The 17,302-nt window shown below is 33.9% G+C and overlaps 1 protein-coding gene across 3 annotated transcripts in view; it reads left to right on the forward strand.

The window, feature by feature from the left end:
* LRRC7 (leucine rich repeat containing 7) overlaps positions 1 to 17,302 on the forward strand; it is a gene marked incomplete at both ends in the record, with an annotated part of 384,656 nt that overhangs the window by 84,735 nt on the left and 282,619 nt on the right. For all 3 annotated transcript variants that reach the window (XM_079697001.1, XM_079697002.1, XM_079697003.1), the window contains one exon: positions 8,537 to 8,654. In XM_079697001.1, the coding sequence (XP_079553127.1) occupies positions 8,537 to 8,654 (118 nt within the window). The remainder of the gene's footprint in view (positions 1 to 8,536; positions 8,655 to 17,302) is intronic.

Genomic DNA, 17,302 nt, shown 5'->3' on the forward strand with positions numbered 1-17,302 from the left:
TCAAAAATGATTAAAAATCACCATCTGAACACCTCCTGTGGGATAAAGCCCTGACTGTTAAACCCTTTCACTTTCTGGCTGAAATCTACATTTTCTATCCCCCTCCACGAAACTTAGAGTCACTTTTAATTTTTTGCCATTCCTAACATACCTCTGGTCCTTTCCTCCTCTTACAGCTTCCTGAACTGCTCTGTGCTTCCCAATCTACCCCTACTTCTCCACCCTACCTTCTGCTCACAGAACTTCTCTCTCAAAACCTAGATGGACTCTTTCTTCCTTCTCCAGGAATTCTCTATATTCCTTCCCCATTCTTTTCTGGCACAAACACAAATCAGAGTCTTAGATTTCTGGTGACCCAGCTGGAATGAGAGATAGACAAATAGACCAGTGGACTAGAAATAGAAAGTCCAAAGACTGACCCGTACTTATGTGGAAATCCAACAGAACTTGTCTTGCAAATCAGTGGACAAATTAATGACCTATTTTTAAATGGAACAACTGGTCATCTGTAAAGAGAAAAGAATGGATCCTTGCTTCACATCATTCTCAAAAATAAATTCCAAATGAGTCAAATCAAAGCATTAAAACTTTTAGGTAGGGAAAAAATAGGAGACCATCTGCACACATTCAAACTGAGAGATAAATTTGACTATTGTAAAAGTCTTTTTATCAGAACTACCATAAAAAGAATGGAATGATGAGCCATATATTGAGAGAACTGTCCAAAAATTCGTATTCAGAATATGTGATGAACTCTTTCAAATGGATAAAACACGAAAAGGTGTTCAACTTTTTTAGTAATAAATTGTTACCATTTTACATACCACAGATTGGAAAAATAGCCTGAAAATATCAAATTTTGGAAATAATATGAAGAAATAATTCTTATCCCTGTTGGTGGGACTTTAAATTGTTACAGTCACATTGGGAAAAATACAAATTCTATTACTTAGTAAATTTTCCTACCTCCTCAAAGAAACATTTGTATATGCGCACTAGCAGATGTATATAAGAATATTCTCAGCAACGTTGTTCAAAAAAATGAAATAACCCAAAAGTCTGTGAACAGTAGACTACATGAGAAAATTGTGTTATATGAAGCATAAAGTAGTAAAGGTGAATTAATCGATTATATGCATAAACATGGAATAATGTTAAAACACAGCATTGAATGAAAAAGTCAAGTTACAGAAGAAAGTATACCCTATTATTCCATTTATATAAAAATTAACAGACAAATCTAAACAATATCTATATTTAGGATTACTAGAACTGTGGTAAAAAGCAAGAGAATGAGAAATTGGTTGTTTTTTGGTGGATCAGGTAGGTGACAAAGGGACATGATTGGGAGGAGAATAAAGTAGCTTTCTTAAGCTGGATTGAGGAGTATGGCTCTTTATTTTATAATATCATAATTTAAAAAAATACATATTATATACACTCTTGTGTATTTAGATTTCACAGTAAAAAATGTTAAAAAGACAAAAACTATCATAAGATACATACAGTGACCTGGAAGAGACGTGGTCCCTCTGTTTGAGGAGCTCCCACTCTGGGGCTTGTTTCAGAATCTCTAGTTTTCCTACTTCATAGACCACTGTGAGTTGTAAAGGACTCTTCTTTATTGTTGCTTCCCTTCTACATTCTGTTAACATTTTTTTGTCTTCTTAAGCTGCATGCTTAACTCATTCATTTTCACCTGATTATCTTTCCTAATGTAAGCATTTCAGGCTACAATTTACTGCCAATTACTCTAGCTGTATTCTGCCATTTTAGACAGGTAATATTTTGTTATTATTTGCTAATATTTTGCTATTATTTGCTTATATTTTGTAATTTCCAGTGTGATTTCTTCTCTGACCCAGGATTATTAAATTTAACTTTATATATATCCAAATATAGAAGCTTTTAAAGCTATCTTTTGGTTAATAATTTATAACAATTGCATTATGGTCCAAGATTTTGGTCTTTTTATTACTAATTCTTTGAAGTCTGTTGAGCCTTCCTTTATGTCTATCTAGTACATGGCTAATCACAAGGTTTTCATATGCGCTTTTTAAAAAAGTACTCTATAGTAGTTGAGTTTAATGTTCTATATGTGTCCACTAGGACAAGCTAGTGGCCATCAATTCTTCTGTACCTTTTCTTTTATTTTTATCTGTGTTAAATTAATTATTGAGAGATACATGTTAAAATACCCTATTATGATAGTAGATTTGCAATATCTCCTTGTAGATATGTCAACTTTTTCTTTAACTATTTTAAAGCTATGATACTAGGTGCATACAAGTTTAGAATTATATATTCCTGGTGAGATGAAGTGTTTACTAACATAAAGTCACTATCTCTCTAGTAATGCATTTTGCTTTAAATCAGTATTGCTGCATTAGCTTTCTTTTGGTTAATTTTGCCAGTTTTATCTTTCTTCCATCAAGTTTTGGGTGTATCACTGTTAATAGGATATAACTTGATTATGTTTAATTTTAGTCCACTCTGATAGTCTTTTTTTTAATTGGAGAGATTAATCCATATTTATTAATGGCAGCTATTGGTATATTTGTATTAATTTATCCCATTCTACTCTTCATTTCTATCTGTCTTATTTCTTCAAAGTATTTACTTATATGTATTAAAGATTATATTATATGTAAATATTTACTTATGTGTATTAAAGATCTTTATTTTCTCTATCTCATTCCATTTATTTTGTTTCTACCCACTATGAAATCATACACCTTATTTATATTTCTTTAATTGTTACCCTAGAAATTTTAACATTCATACTTAACTTTAATCTAAAGTTAATTAGTGTCTTTACCCTCCTCCCAAACAATGCAAAAATCTAAGAATGTTTTTGTTTCCCTTTTTTCTGACACATAGGCCTCTGTTGTTCAGAATTTTAGCTCTATGTTGATTTTCCCCAGCTTTACTGAGATATTATTGACATGTAACATATGTAAGTTTAAAGTGTACAATGTGATGATTAGATACATGTATATATTGCAAAATGAGTACCACAAAAATGTAGTAAGTTACCAATAGCGTACCACATCTCAATCCCTTCACATAATTACAGTTTGTGTGTGTGTGCTGATAACAGTTAAGATCTACTTTCTTAAAAACTTTCAAGTATATAATACAGTGTTGATAATTATAGTCACTATGCTGTGCATTACCTCTCAAGATATTATTTATCTTACAGCTGGGAATTTGTGCCCTTTAACCAACATCTTCCCATTTCTCCCGCCCCCCAGCTTCTGACAATCACCATACTACTCTCTATTTCTATGAGTTCAGCTTTTTTAGATTCCACATATAAGTGAGATCATACAGTAAATATTTGTCTTTATCTGATTTATTTCATTTAGCATAATGCCTTCAAGGTCCATCCATTTTGTGACAAAAGACAGAATTTTTATGTTTTTTATGGATGAATAATATTTCATTGTATATAGAGTTGACTCTTGAACAACATGGGAGTTAGGGGCGTAAACCCCCAGACAGCTGTAAATCTGTATATAGTCTTCCCTTGGCGTCTGTGAGGGATTTGTTTCAGGACCTGCCACGGATACCAAAATCTGTGGATGCTCAAGTCCATAGTTGGATCTCCAGATCCATGGTTCCACATCTGAGAATTCAACCATTCATGGATAGTATAGTGCATATATATACATATGTATAGATCTCACATCTTTATCCATTCATCTATTGATGGACGCTTAGGTTGTTTCCATGTCTTGTCTGCAGTGAAATTGGGGTGCAGATACATCTTTGAGATAGTGTTTTTATTTCTTTTGGATATACATGCAGAAGTTACAGGGATTACTGTATCATATGGTGGTTCTATTTTTTATATTTTGAGGAACCTCCATGTTGTTTTTCATGATGGCTGTGCCAATTACATTCCCACCAGTAATGTACACAGGTTCCCTTTCCTCCACACCCTTGCCAACACTTGTTGTTTCTGGTCTTTTTGATGACAGCAGGTGTGAGTTCTTAGCTCATTGTGATTTTGATTTGCATTTCCCTGATGACTGGTGATGACAAGCATCTTTTCATATACCTATTGACCATCTGTATGTCTTCTTTGGAAAAGTGTCTATTCAAATATTTTGCCCATTTTTTAATTAGATTTTTTTTTTTTTTTTTTTTTTTACTATTGAGTTGTATGAGTTTTATGTGTATTTTGGATATTAACCCCTTTTCAGATAAATGGTTTGCAGGTATTTTCTCCCATTCCAGAGTTTACCTTTTTATTTTTGCTGATTGCTTCTTTTGCTCTGCACAAACTTTTTAGTTTGATGTAGTCCTACTTGTTTATTTTTGCTTTTGTTGACTTTGCTTTTGGTATCATACACAAAAAATCTTTGCCAAAACCAATGTCAAGGAGATTTTTTCCTATGTTTTCTTCTAGGAATTCTACAGTTTCAGGTCTCACATTTAAGTCTTTAATTTATTTTGAGTTATTTTTTTGTGAGTGGTATAAGATAGGTGTCTAATTTCATTTTCTGCTTGTGGTTATCCAGTTTTCCCAACACCATTTATTGAAGAGACTATCCTTTTCCCATTGCATTCTTTTGGCTCTCTTGTCAAACATTTGTTGACCATACATGAGTGGGTTTATTTCTGGGCTCTCAATTCTGCTCCATTGATCTGTATATCTGTTTTTATGCCACTACCATACCGCTTTCTGTTTTGACCTACACTGACTTTTTAATCCCACAATTAGACATTTTGTTTTTGTTTTATTTGTTCTCTCTCTCTTTTTCTCCCTATCTTCTTTTTTCTCCCTCCCTCCCTCCCTCTCTCTTTTTCCCTTCCTTCCTTCCTACTTTCCTTCCCTCCCTCCTTCCTTTCTCCCTCCTTTTCTTCCTCCTCCCTCTTTTCCTCCCTCTTTTTTTTCTTTCTTTCTCTTTCTTTCTTTCTTTCTTTCTTTCTATTCTTCCATTCTTCCTTCCTTCCTTCTTTCCTTCCTTCCTTCCTTTCTTTCTTTCTTCCTTCCTTCCTTTCTTTCTTCTCGCTTTACTCAGAGACAAAACTGAGAAAATCATGCATTCACCACTGACTCCTTTTGCAGGACCCAGTTTGTTTTTTTAACTTCACTCACTGATGGCATCACTCTCAGGAGAACCCAACTAGGTATGGAGTGGTCTCTAAGCCAATCTCCAACCTCTGTTCAAATCCCAAGCAGTCTTCTATGCTTCCAGTTGCAAAACAAACAAACAAACAAAAAAAACCCTCAGTCTTCAGCCACCAGAAACCAACAGATACCACCAGAGCAAAAGCTAAATACAGACCCACTTAACTCGGTGTATTAGCATTTTCTTGTTATTCTGGAATTTGAGAAATTCCAGTATTTTGCAGCCATAGCTCACCTATGCATTAAAGGAATGTGTGTGTGTGTGTGTGTGTGTGTATGATTTTGCTGTACTAAAAAGTTTTTCTTTGAATATTTAGTCCATCATACTGCTGAAAATAGAAATTGATGGGTATCTTTTCACATCCTTACCCTCAGTGCTGAACATAGACCATACTATATAATAGGTGTTCAATAAATATATTTTAAATGCATGTAGATGTTGTGGATGCAGAGATTTCACTCCATGATCCAAATATCCTCATGCTGTCAAGCAAATATTTGAAACTAGTTTGAGTTACACAGTCTTTGAATTTGGAGTATCTTTAATTTCTACAAATACAACATTATCCCTCTTTAGCCTTCATCTGGCTAATTTGTGCTGGCTCTTAGGTGATCCATTTTTTATTACCTCTTCCAGAAATACTTTCATGAGTCAACCTTGTCACCATCATCAATATAACTTAGGGCAGATATTCTACCAGTGTGTTTTCATTATATCTGATATTTACCTTGGCATAGTCATTAAGTCTTCCTTTAATTAGCTATTAGAGTTGTTGTTTTATACTATATTGAAGAATTACAGCTATTTCATGATCATTCTTTACATCATTTTCATTCAAAACATGAATATTGAAAGAATTACTAAAATGCCTTCTTAATTTCTTTGCCACTTTATAGACATCATGACTCATATTCAAGAGTTCACTGTTTGTTTATTAAATTTAGATTCCATTGAGATTGTTTATCTATCTGAAACTTCCAAACCAGTGAACTACCACTCAGCTGGAGCTTAACATTCTCTTCATTTTCTCTTTACTTATCTAAGTATATTTTCAAAGATATTTATGCAACATACACTATGTAAAAGACACTGTGCTAGTCACTTTGATATATACAAAGGTGAAACAGGTTGACACCAAGATGAATCAGACATGACTCCTGCCTTCAGAGACCTCATCATCTAGAAAAGTAAGAAATAGATTATTATATAGGTATATTTCTCTTTCTGTATTAACATTTAAATATTAGTAATTGCTAACAGTTGTCAACTCTTACTATGTGCCAAACACAGTTTTACACTTTTACAAGTAATTCATTTCATCAAACCCAAGGCCACTGATTATAAGAAACACCATTACCATTATTGTAGTACCACTAAGAAAAAAAAAAAACACTGCTTACAGATATAACAATGTTGATTGGAAGATGAATCCCAGACAGCAAAGATTTTAATACATGAAAAAGTGCAAGACTTAGAACTGATGACATATAGTAACTCATTTAATCCTCTCAACAATCCTTCAAGTTAGGCAATGTTATTGTCCCCACTTTACAGATGAGGAAATTGATAGAATTCAGAGATATTAGGTAACTTTCCCAAGATCACACAGCAAGTGAGTAGGTAAGTGGGGATTAAATCTACATGAATCTGATTCCAAATGCCATGCTCTTAGCCTCTCTCAAGATCTTAGGATCTTGGATGCTCTTATGTAATAGGGTGTTCAGGAGTGCCCAAATCTTTTGTTCCTGATGTGGCTTCATTTAAAATTGAAGAAGAATATAGGGACCTCTATTAATTCTTGAGATAAACTGAGTATTTAGTTGAGATGAGGCTTGAATTTACAAAGCAAAAAACAGTTTTGAAAATAATTTGTCTGAATTTTACATAAAATGGTTATAACAATCAGACTAAAAATTAGTTAATACATCTTACCAGTATCAGCCAAGAGGCAATTGATATTTTTAAATCTATGCATCTATAACTAACCACATTGCATGTAGTGCAATGGTCCTAACAGAATGATAGGGACTGGACAAAAACTTAAATTAACTTTGACCATGAGTGTAGACATATTTTTTTTCTCTTTTTAAAGGGAAAATTAGTAGTTAGCAGAAACTATCTATCAAAGTTCTCATTTTTAGACTTTATAAAAAGAAGTAGCAACATTTCTATGGAGAATATTAAAATCCTAGTACTACATGAAGTATTGCAAATGATCTTTGTAAGGAGCCAAAAGCAAGAAACTACATATTCTATCTTAAGTAATAACCAGCACAATCTATTTTTTTAAAAGCTAATGAGTTAAGAAATAACAACCACATACTACATTGTTTTGCCTATAAATTATGAATTACATTTAAGAACAAGCAGCAGTTAAATGTACTGTGGGCCAATTGCATAGTCATGGATACCAGAGACTTCATCTGTGGAAATTCAGCAAAACAGAATTAGAAATGTCCAACAGAAAAGATCTCATTAAGATAATTTTTCCAGAAATGAATCAAAAATTCTGATCCAGCTGTTCAAATCTTGATTAGTCAAGATGAGATGGACATAGCTAAAAAATCTAACCATATTGTTTCCAGAAATGTGATACTGGAAACACCTACATAAAAATAACCAGATAACTAGAGTGTTTGTTAAAAATGAAGATTTTGATCTTCATCCCAGACCCACCATATCAGTACTTCTTTGGGTAAAGCCCAAGGACCCACATTTTAACCAAGCACCTCCACCCACCAGTGATTAAAACCATGCTGGATTTAAGAACCATTACATTAACACTTGACTCTTCCCCATCTAGTACTTTTGGATTGGTTGCAGAAGTGAGCCAATCACTAGTGGTTATTTTTCACCAAGTATCAGAGATTAAATGTTTCATTTGGTAGATATTTATGAAGCAGTGTGGGGACACACAAAAGAAATGTGAGCTCATGTATTCAACTGTATTGCAGTTCTTGCATGTCAGATAAACAACTGTTCAACATGATTAAATGGAAGAAATTTGTGGTTGTGGAGAAAGAGAATTGAGGTAATCCTGGTAGCTGTGAGAATAAAAAGGAAGGGGCTACTCCAGAAGTTATTTCAAAGAAAAAAATAAATCAATTAGTTCAGTGGCAAATTGAACACTAATGTTAAACAGAAGGGGAAAAGTAGAATACCTTGGGTGGTGAATGTGGGTAGCAGAGAGTAGGGAGGTACTAACATGGCAATGGAATGTGAAAAAACTCTGAAGAGAATCCAGAAGATGAGTGTGGAAGAAGGTGAGCCTTTTCGGGTTGGGCCCTTTTACTATCACATTTGTAAAGATGGTGAATTGAATTTTGTTACTAAGTTTGTATATGAATGGATTTAACCAAATTGAGATCTAATGAATTATTATTTTCTTTTTACAGCAATTGTTCAACTGTCAAGCTCTAAGAAAGCTAAGTATTCCTGACAATGACCTTTCAAATCTGCCAACCACTATTGCTAGTTTAGTTAACCTTAAAGAACTCGACATCAGTAAAAATGGTAAGATTCTCATTTCATCTCTAAATAGCTTGAACTTTTAACTGAAAATATGTTTTAATGTTTTCTCTTAGCAAATGATATACACTTTTTCTTTGATTTTGTTGCAACTCTAACTTAATTTTTGTTGAAAAGCTAAATCCTGAATTATAAATCGAACAGAAAACTTCTCTCCCCTCTTACTAATGTCCCTGACTCACTTAGGCCTTATTTCCCTCTGCACTCAGATATGTGATTTAATCTTTTCTAGACTATTTTACTGACTTTGCACCACTTATTTTCCTCATTCTCAGGGTAAAATTTTTTCCAACATGTCTCAAGTATCACCTGCTCAATGAGGCTTACCCGTTAACCCTTCTTGGAATTGAATTCCCAGTTTCCTTTACTCTGCTCCATTTTTTTCCCATAGCACTGACCATCTTCTCAGTATATATGATTTACTGATTTTTTATGGTCTTGTCTATCTTCTCCTGCCCCAAAATGCAAACTCCATTATGTGGCAGGAGGGATTTTACTCTGTTTTAGTCACTGATGTATCTCAAACGTTTAGAGCAATGCCTGGTGAATAATAAGTGCTCAGTAGTATTTGTTATATTTTTGGCTAAACTTGTTATATCTGGTGATTTTGTTGATATTCATGTTGATGATCTTTTCTTCTAAATGTTTGTGGAAGTCTCCTGTGTCCTAATACGTTCACTAAATCCTCATTTCCTTCCATGCAAACTTGGCTAACTGTTTTATTACAATAAAGCAAGGATCAGTCAAAAAGAGTTATGTCTAGACACTATGAGGATATAAAACATGACCCCTTCATCATTAAGCTAGTCAGTTAAACTTTGTGTGTGTATGTATGTATTGCTTTGGTAACTTCAGGCAATATGCTTGGTGCGAAAGGAATAGGCATCAACAAAACAGATCCCTGCCCTCATGAAACTTGCATTCTAGTACATGCGTTAGATATTAAACACATAATTATGGATGATTAAATAAACAATTGAGTGTGAAGATACATTGGAGGGGAAGGATATGCATACTAGTAGGACATAATCCAGTCAGTGTAGTTAAGTAAAGTTACCCTAAGAAATGATAACCAAGCCCAGACAGGACAAATAAGAGTTGTTATTCAATGGGTATAAAGTTTCATTTGTGCTGGATGAATAAATTCTAGAGATCTGCCATCCAACCCAACATAGTGCCCATAGTTAATAATACAATATTATGCACTTCAAAACAACTATTCTTATTATGCACTAGAAGCATACCCTATGTCCCTTCCCTGTTTTATTTTCTTAATAGTCTTTATGAGAAACTGACATACTATATTTTTAACTTGTTTATGTATTGTCTAGATTCCCCTAACTAAAACTAAAATTCAGTGATGTTCTAATTTTTTATTGTTGTCTTGGTCACTGATACATCTCTGTTGCCTAAAACAGTGTGTGGCATATTGTAAGAGTTCAATAAAATTTATTGAATGAATTCACGAATGAATGGTCCTTCTGGAACATCGAACATTTGTTGAAATGTACCAGTTTAAATGGCTAGTGATTTCTTCAATTCAAGTATGTGAGAGTCATAGAAAAGTTTACAGTATCACTGGGGAAAGAAGACTAACACCTACAAATAATCAATGAATATCAGAGTTCAAGTAAAGCATATGGCTTGAGGAATTCCATGAAGCACAGTAGCATCTGAATAAAGGAGAGCATTTCATTTGAAGGAAACAGATAGAATGCATGGGACTTCCTTGACAGTCCAATTGTTAAGACTCTGCGCTTCCACTGCAGGGGGCACGGGTTCGATCCCTGGTAGGGAAACTGAGATCCCGCATACTGTGTGTTGCGGCCAAAAATAAATAAGTAAATAAAATTTTCAAATGGGGGACACACACGTCTTTCTATACCAACTTGATTTACCACTTAGGGGGTTCTCAGGAAGCCAAACCTAAAAGGACCATTTGCCGATTTAGAGAGAGAACAGCAACTAGATTTAGGCCCATTGAAAGATGACATAAAGGCCTACATTTATTGTTTTAAAAATAGATTTACAGGTCACATATTATTATGAATTGATAGTTCTGTACTTTAATAACAAATAATGCTATTTATATACATTCACACATCAAATTCTATTTTCAAATTACAATTTCTGAGAAATGTCATATGGCCAAATATAACACATCACTTGGCCTTCAGGCAGGTTTGGCTGGATAGTTCATGTAAATAAAAAATCTAGGGCTTCCCTGGTGGTACAGTGGTTGAGAGTGTGCCTGCTGATGCAGGGGACACGGGTTCGTGCCCTGGTCCAGGAAGATCCCACATGCCACAGAGTGGCTGGGCCTGTGAGCCATGGCCCCAGAGCCTGTGCTCCTCAACGGGTGAGGCCACAACAGTGAGAGGCCCGCGTACTGAAAAAACAAAACAAAACAAAACAAAAATCTATCTTGTTGTTAAAGAGAATCAGAAGAAAATTCATCACCAAATATAAACACAGAACTCCTAAGAAATATGACATTTTTATGAGCATTATAATCATCTCCTAGCAGTCCTCTTGCATCAAGAAATTTGTGTTGTCAGTATGTAAACTGCAGGTTATACTCCTACTTAGAAGTAAGTCTGTGAGCATCATTAGAAGTCCTAGTAAGTAGTATTTAGGGGCTTTTAGCTATGCTTATGATTGCTACATTATGGAAAAAGACAAAGCAAAGAATGGCAAATCATTCTGCAAGGTTAGTATAGTAAAAAGGTTTAATGAGCATGATGACATATCAGCCATTGCTAGAAGTGACACAAACAGTAAAAGATTTCAACACATCAGTCCTTTCACAAAATCATACCTAAAAAGCTGTCACTGAATTCTGTGGCAGAGACCTAGACAGTTACTTAAGGAACATAATACATCCTTTGGGAATCTGTCAAGTGAAGAAAGAGCAGATAGCAGAAAGTAAATGCAGTGTCAGCATCACAGTTTGACAAGGTTAGAATAGCCCCAGTGGAAAAGAGTCAAGACATGAGAGAATATAATCAGTATTGGGATTTAGGGACAGAAAATGAATGTTTATTTGGAGGCAAGTACTCATGCAATTGCTAGTCAATCTAGGTAAACATTTGCCTGACTTGTGTTGGAATTTGATAAGTGACCCTTTATGAAATTAATTCAATTGGAGGCTGAGGTTAAATCTGATCTTGGTTGTGCCTGTGCCTCCAATCTTTACTTGTCATGTCTAATTCCTCCACTTATCCTGATTCACCATTTCTCCTTCCATAATTCAAAAATACTACTTTATATTAAAACCTTTAGATAAGTGAACTATTGTGGACAGAAAGGTATCTAGAAATTTTTTGTGAATAGCTTTCACTACCTCTCTAATCATACTGCCAACTAACCGATCTCCCTTCCATTTCATCCCCAGGTAATGCCAAATTATCATTCTCAAATGCATCAGGCTGGTTACTGTGACACAAGAAATGATACTATTTTCTCTGCCCAAAATATTTCTTCCTCCCACTGTTGTCCCTCATCAACCAGAGTCCTCTTCATCTTTAAAAAGACATCTCTGATGTTATGTATTCTGGGAAACTTTCCTGACATCCTATACACAAAGAGAATTAATTGCTTCTTCCTCTGTATATCTTTATACTTCCGTCTCACTTTGTAATTTATTTTTTTAATATTTCAAAAGGTAAATTTTCTTTTATTGATATTTTCAAATGTTTTGGCTGTTTAAAAGACACAATTTTTTATTATTGAAATATAATTGATAGAATATTATGTTAGTTTCAGGTGTACTACATAGTGATTTGACATTTGCATACATGAAATGATCACCAAGATGTCTAAGAACAATCTGTCCCCATACAAAGTTATTAGAGAATTATTGATCATATTCCTTGTGCTGTATATTACAACCTCGTGGCTCATTTATTTTATAACTGTAGGTTTTTACCTCTTATTCCCCTTCACTTATTTCTCCCAGTCCCCATTCCCTCCCCTCTGGCAATCACCCATTTTTTTCTCTATATCTATGAGTTTGTTTTCATTTTGCTTTGTTTTCTAGATTCTAAACATGAGATCATGCAGTGTTTGTCTTTCTCTATTTCACTTAGCATACTACCCTCTAGATCTATTCATTTTGTTGCAGTTTCAGAGTTTTTTAAGGCTGAGTAATACTCCATTGTATATGTATGACATATCTTCATCCAATCATCTGTGGATGGACATTTCAGTTGCTTCCATATCTTTGGTATTGTAAATAATGCTGCAATGAACATTGGGGTGCATATATCTATTTGTATTAGTGTTTTTGTTTTCTTTAGAAAACTACCCAGAAGTGAAATACCTGGATCATATCACAATTCTATTCTTAATTTTTTAAAAACTTTTTACTGAAGTATAGTTGATTTACAATGTTGTGTTAGTTTCAGGTATACTGTAATTTAATTTCTATATATCCCTATGTATTTGACAAGATTGTAAAACCCTTGAAGTCAGAGACTATCTTATTCATTTCTCTATTTGGAGCTACTAACACAATATCTATACATGGCAGGTGCTCAGTAAATGTCTGGTAGGTAAATAAACATTATACTTTAGCATTCTTTTAAAATATATAATATATTTTTATATTATATTACATTAGGGACCCTGCATAGTATAGGGTCCCCACCTCTTATACTGGGATATGTTAAATGTTGTAACTGAGTTCTGGAAAAGGCAGAAATGATGCTGCAGTAAGTGATGAGTAACCACTAAAATCAGCTCCAACCTTCCATATAGAAATATATTTAATATTCTGTTCTTGGGAGAATGACTACTTCACATCCAGCTTTGACCTTTCCCTTGAGTTTTAGACTGGTATAGCCAACTGCAGGCTGGACATAGCTATAATATGTTCCATAAACACCTCCAAACATAACGTATTTAAAACGAAACTCACCATCCACCCTAATCTGCTTTTCCTCCATTATATCCAGTTTTCTGTTAATGTTACTATTATCCACATAGATATTCAATGCAAAAATCCATTCTTTCTTCTGGCTCCCATATGCACTGTCAACAAATTCTACCAATTTTACCTCCTAAATATATGTCTAGTCTGTTTCTTTCTTACCATTCCTATTGTTACCATGTTAATTTAGTGTCTTGTCTGTTTCCAGACTGGTTAACGTAGCCTTCTAATTGGTCTCCCCCTCTCATTATCGCCACCACAATTCCCAAACCTATCCTCCACAAAGTAGCTTCAGCACTTTCTAAATTGTAAATATGACTAGGTGGCTCTCCTTCTTAAGATACTTCAGTTGATCTAGGATAGAGCATAGGCTCCCTAACAAAGCATTAAAAGTTCCCACAATTGATCACCTACACTTCCATTCCATCTGCTCATCTCACAGAGATGATTTATACTTTTTAACTTTATGGTCTGGATATTGAAGAGCTGCCTCAAATGTTTAATGCTGTTACAATAACTCTGTGACTCTATTTATATAATTTCCTCTGCCTAAATCACCTTTCACACCTCTTTTCCCATGGTTCAAACTTGCTTATCATTCAAAACTCAATTTAGTATTGAAAACACTTGACACTTAGTTATATTAAAATATTTAAATAGGGACTTCCCTTGTGGTGCAGTGGTTAAGAATCCGCCTGCCAGTGCAGGGGACATGGGTTCAATCCCTGGTCCAGGAAGATCCTACATGCCACGGAGCAACTAAGTCCGTGAGCCACAACTACTAAGCCTGTGCTGTAGAGCCCATGAGCCACAATTACTGAGCCCCCCTGCTGCAACTACTGAAGCCCACGCACCTAGACCCGTGCTCCCCAAGAGAAGCCACTGCAATGAGAAACCCACGCACAGCAAGGAAGAGTAGCCCCCACTTGCTGCAATTAGAGAAAGCCAAAACGCAGCAACGAAGACCAAACACAGGCAAAAAAAAAAGATTATGTAGCTTTAATTTTTTAATGGTAAACATTTTAACCATGAAGAAAATTATATGAGACAGTAATGTGCCCACCATGTAGATTAAAGTGATGGCATTTATTATAGATATAACACTGTAGCTTTTTTTTTTAATGAAACTTGTAAATTCTCATCTCCATCCCTTTTTCCTTCCTCTGAGTTAGTGTGTTTAAAATTTCAATGAAGTGCTAACACATTGTGTATGTTATTCTGCAAGCTTTCATTCTACATTATGTTTCTAAAATTTGTCCTTAATGATCAATGTGAATATAATTGCACTAGCATAGTACCATAGTTTCCACTGCTCCATATCCTTGCTAATACCTGGGGTTATTCGATATTTTAAATGTTGGCCAGTGAGATGGATATATAAGGATAGCTCAATATTTTAATTTATATTTCATTAATCACCAGTGAAGTTGGCGCTTTTTCATTTCTTTTTATTAACAAGTGTAGAGTATCTTTCTCTGCAAGTTGACTTTTTGATCCATTTTTATTTTGGATTGTTTGTTAGGTTCTTGATGATTTGAAAGATTTACATACTGTGAACACTAATCTCTTATTGGTTAAATAGGTTACAAATATCACCTCCCAGTTTGTGGTTTGTCTTTTTGCTTTGCTCGGGATGCCATTTGTTGTAGAGAAGTTGCCAATTTTAATACACTAAAATTTATCACTCTTCTCTTTTAGGCTGTATTTTTACAGCTTATTTAAGAAATTCTTTTATATGCTAATATCATAAAGCTGTTTTTCTACATTTTCTTCCAAAACCATTAGTTTTCTTTTCACATTTAGGCCTTTAATTCATTTGCAATTTATCTTTTGTGCTGTATATTATCAAAATTTATTTTTTCCATTTGAATAGATGATTAATTGTTCCATCAACATTTATTAGTCTCTTGTTTTCTCACTAATTTATAAATATACCTATTTTACATATAAAAGACATTTTTCCAAACTCTTTGTCTTGCTTCATCAGCTTACTTGCCTATTCTTGTACCAATATCACGTTGTTCTAAGCATTATAACTTAACATTAAGTTTTAATATTTGATACTACAGGTCTTCTTTCTTTTTAAAATGTGTCTCCCTGTTCTTGGTACTCAGTTCTTTATATAAATTTTAGATTAACTTGATGAAGTTCACAAACAATCTATTAGAATATTTTTAATTGGCTTGAATTTAAAGATTCATTTGGGATGAATTGATATCTTTGTGACATAAGTATTGTAATCCGTGAACATGGTACTTACCTTTATTTAGATCTTATTTTGTGTCTTTCAATAAAGTTGTGATTTCTTTCAAGAAAGAGCTGCACACATTTCATTAGAGTTATCTCTGAGTAGTTTAAGTTTCTAGTTTTATAAATTGCATTCCTTCTATTTGTATTTATTTATTTATTTATTCCGGCCACACTGCACGGTATGCGGGATCTTAGTTCCCTGACCAGAGATCAAACCCGTGTTCCCTGCAGTGGAAGCGCGGAGTCTTAACCACTGTACCGCCATGGAATTCGTGTATTCCTTTTAGAAATTTTAAGTAAATTTTAGTTGATCCTATATAGAAACATTGCTAATTTTGATATTTTGATCTTACAATCAGCCATGGTGCTGAAATATAAATTCTAATATATAACCAGTAGTTTCTTTTGAATTATTGTATATAAAATTATATCATCTGCATGTGACAATTTTCTTTTCTTTCCCATTCTTATACCTTTATATCTTCTTTTTTGTTTTCGAATTTTATTTATTTATTTTTATACAGCAGGTTCTTATATACATATTAGTGTATATATGTCAATCCCAATCTCCCATTCATCCCACTATCACCCCCAACCCACTTCCCCCCTTGGTGTCAATACGTTTGTTCTCTACATCTGTGTTTCTATTTCTACCCTGCAAACTGGTTCATCTGCACCATTTTTCTAGATTCCACATATATGCGTTAATATATGATATATGTTTTTCTCTTTTTGATTTACTTCACTCTGTATGACAGTCTCTACGTCCATCCACATCCCTTTATATCTTCTTGATGACTTTTTTATAAGTTATAATTTCCTGGGAAATAATCTATTCCGTCACCAGATGTTCAATTTTATTGTAAAACATTGTCCATAGACTTCTTTTACGTGTTTTATAAATCTCTACCATATCCATGGCTGTTTCTTTCTTTGTATTCTTAACGTTTTTTAATTGTTCCATCTATCTTGTATGTTTTTATCTCCCATATGGCCAGAGGTTTTTCTACTTTACTAATCTTTCAAATAATACTTTTTTGACTTACTTTTCTCAATACTTGTTGGTTGGCTGGCTTTTTCTCCAATCATTAATTTCTATTTTTCTACTTTATACTGCAGCTTTTTTATTATGCCCCTCCTACTTTCTTACAGTTTCCTCAGTTGTTTATAGTATTCCAATAAACTTGAAGCTTTTTTAGTTATCAAATTATTTTTATTGAAATATGTTGCAGACTACATAGTCTACATGATTTCTCTTTATTCATTGACTTTCATATTGTGGCCTAGGATATGGTCAATTTTTTAAAATATTCTTGGTTGCTTGTGATAAAATTACCTATTCTCAGATTATTGAGTACAGGCTAGGGATCATCTAATAATATTCTTTATTCTTCATTACATTATAGGCTTTTCTAGGACAAATACTGTATCTTAGTGATTCCTATATGCTTGA

Source organism: Hyperoodon ampullatus, assembly GCF_949752795.1.
Source record: "Hyperoodon ampullatus genome assembly, chromosome: 2".
NCBI lineage: Eukaryota > Metazoa > Chordata > Mammalia > Artiodactyla > Ziphiidae > Hyperoodon > Hyperoodon ampullatus.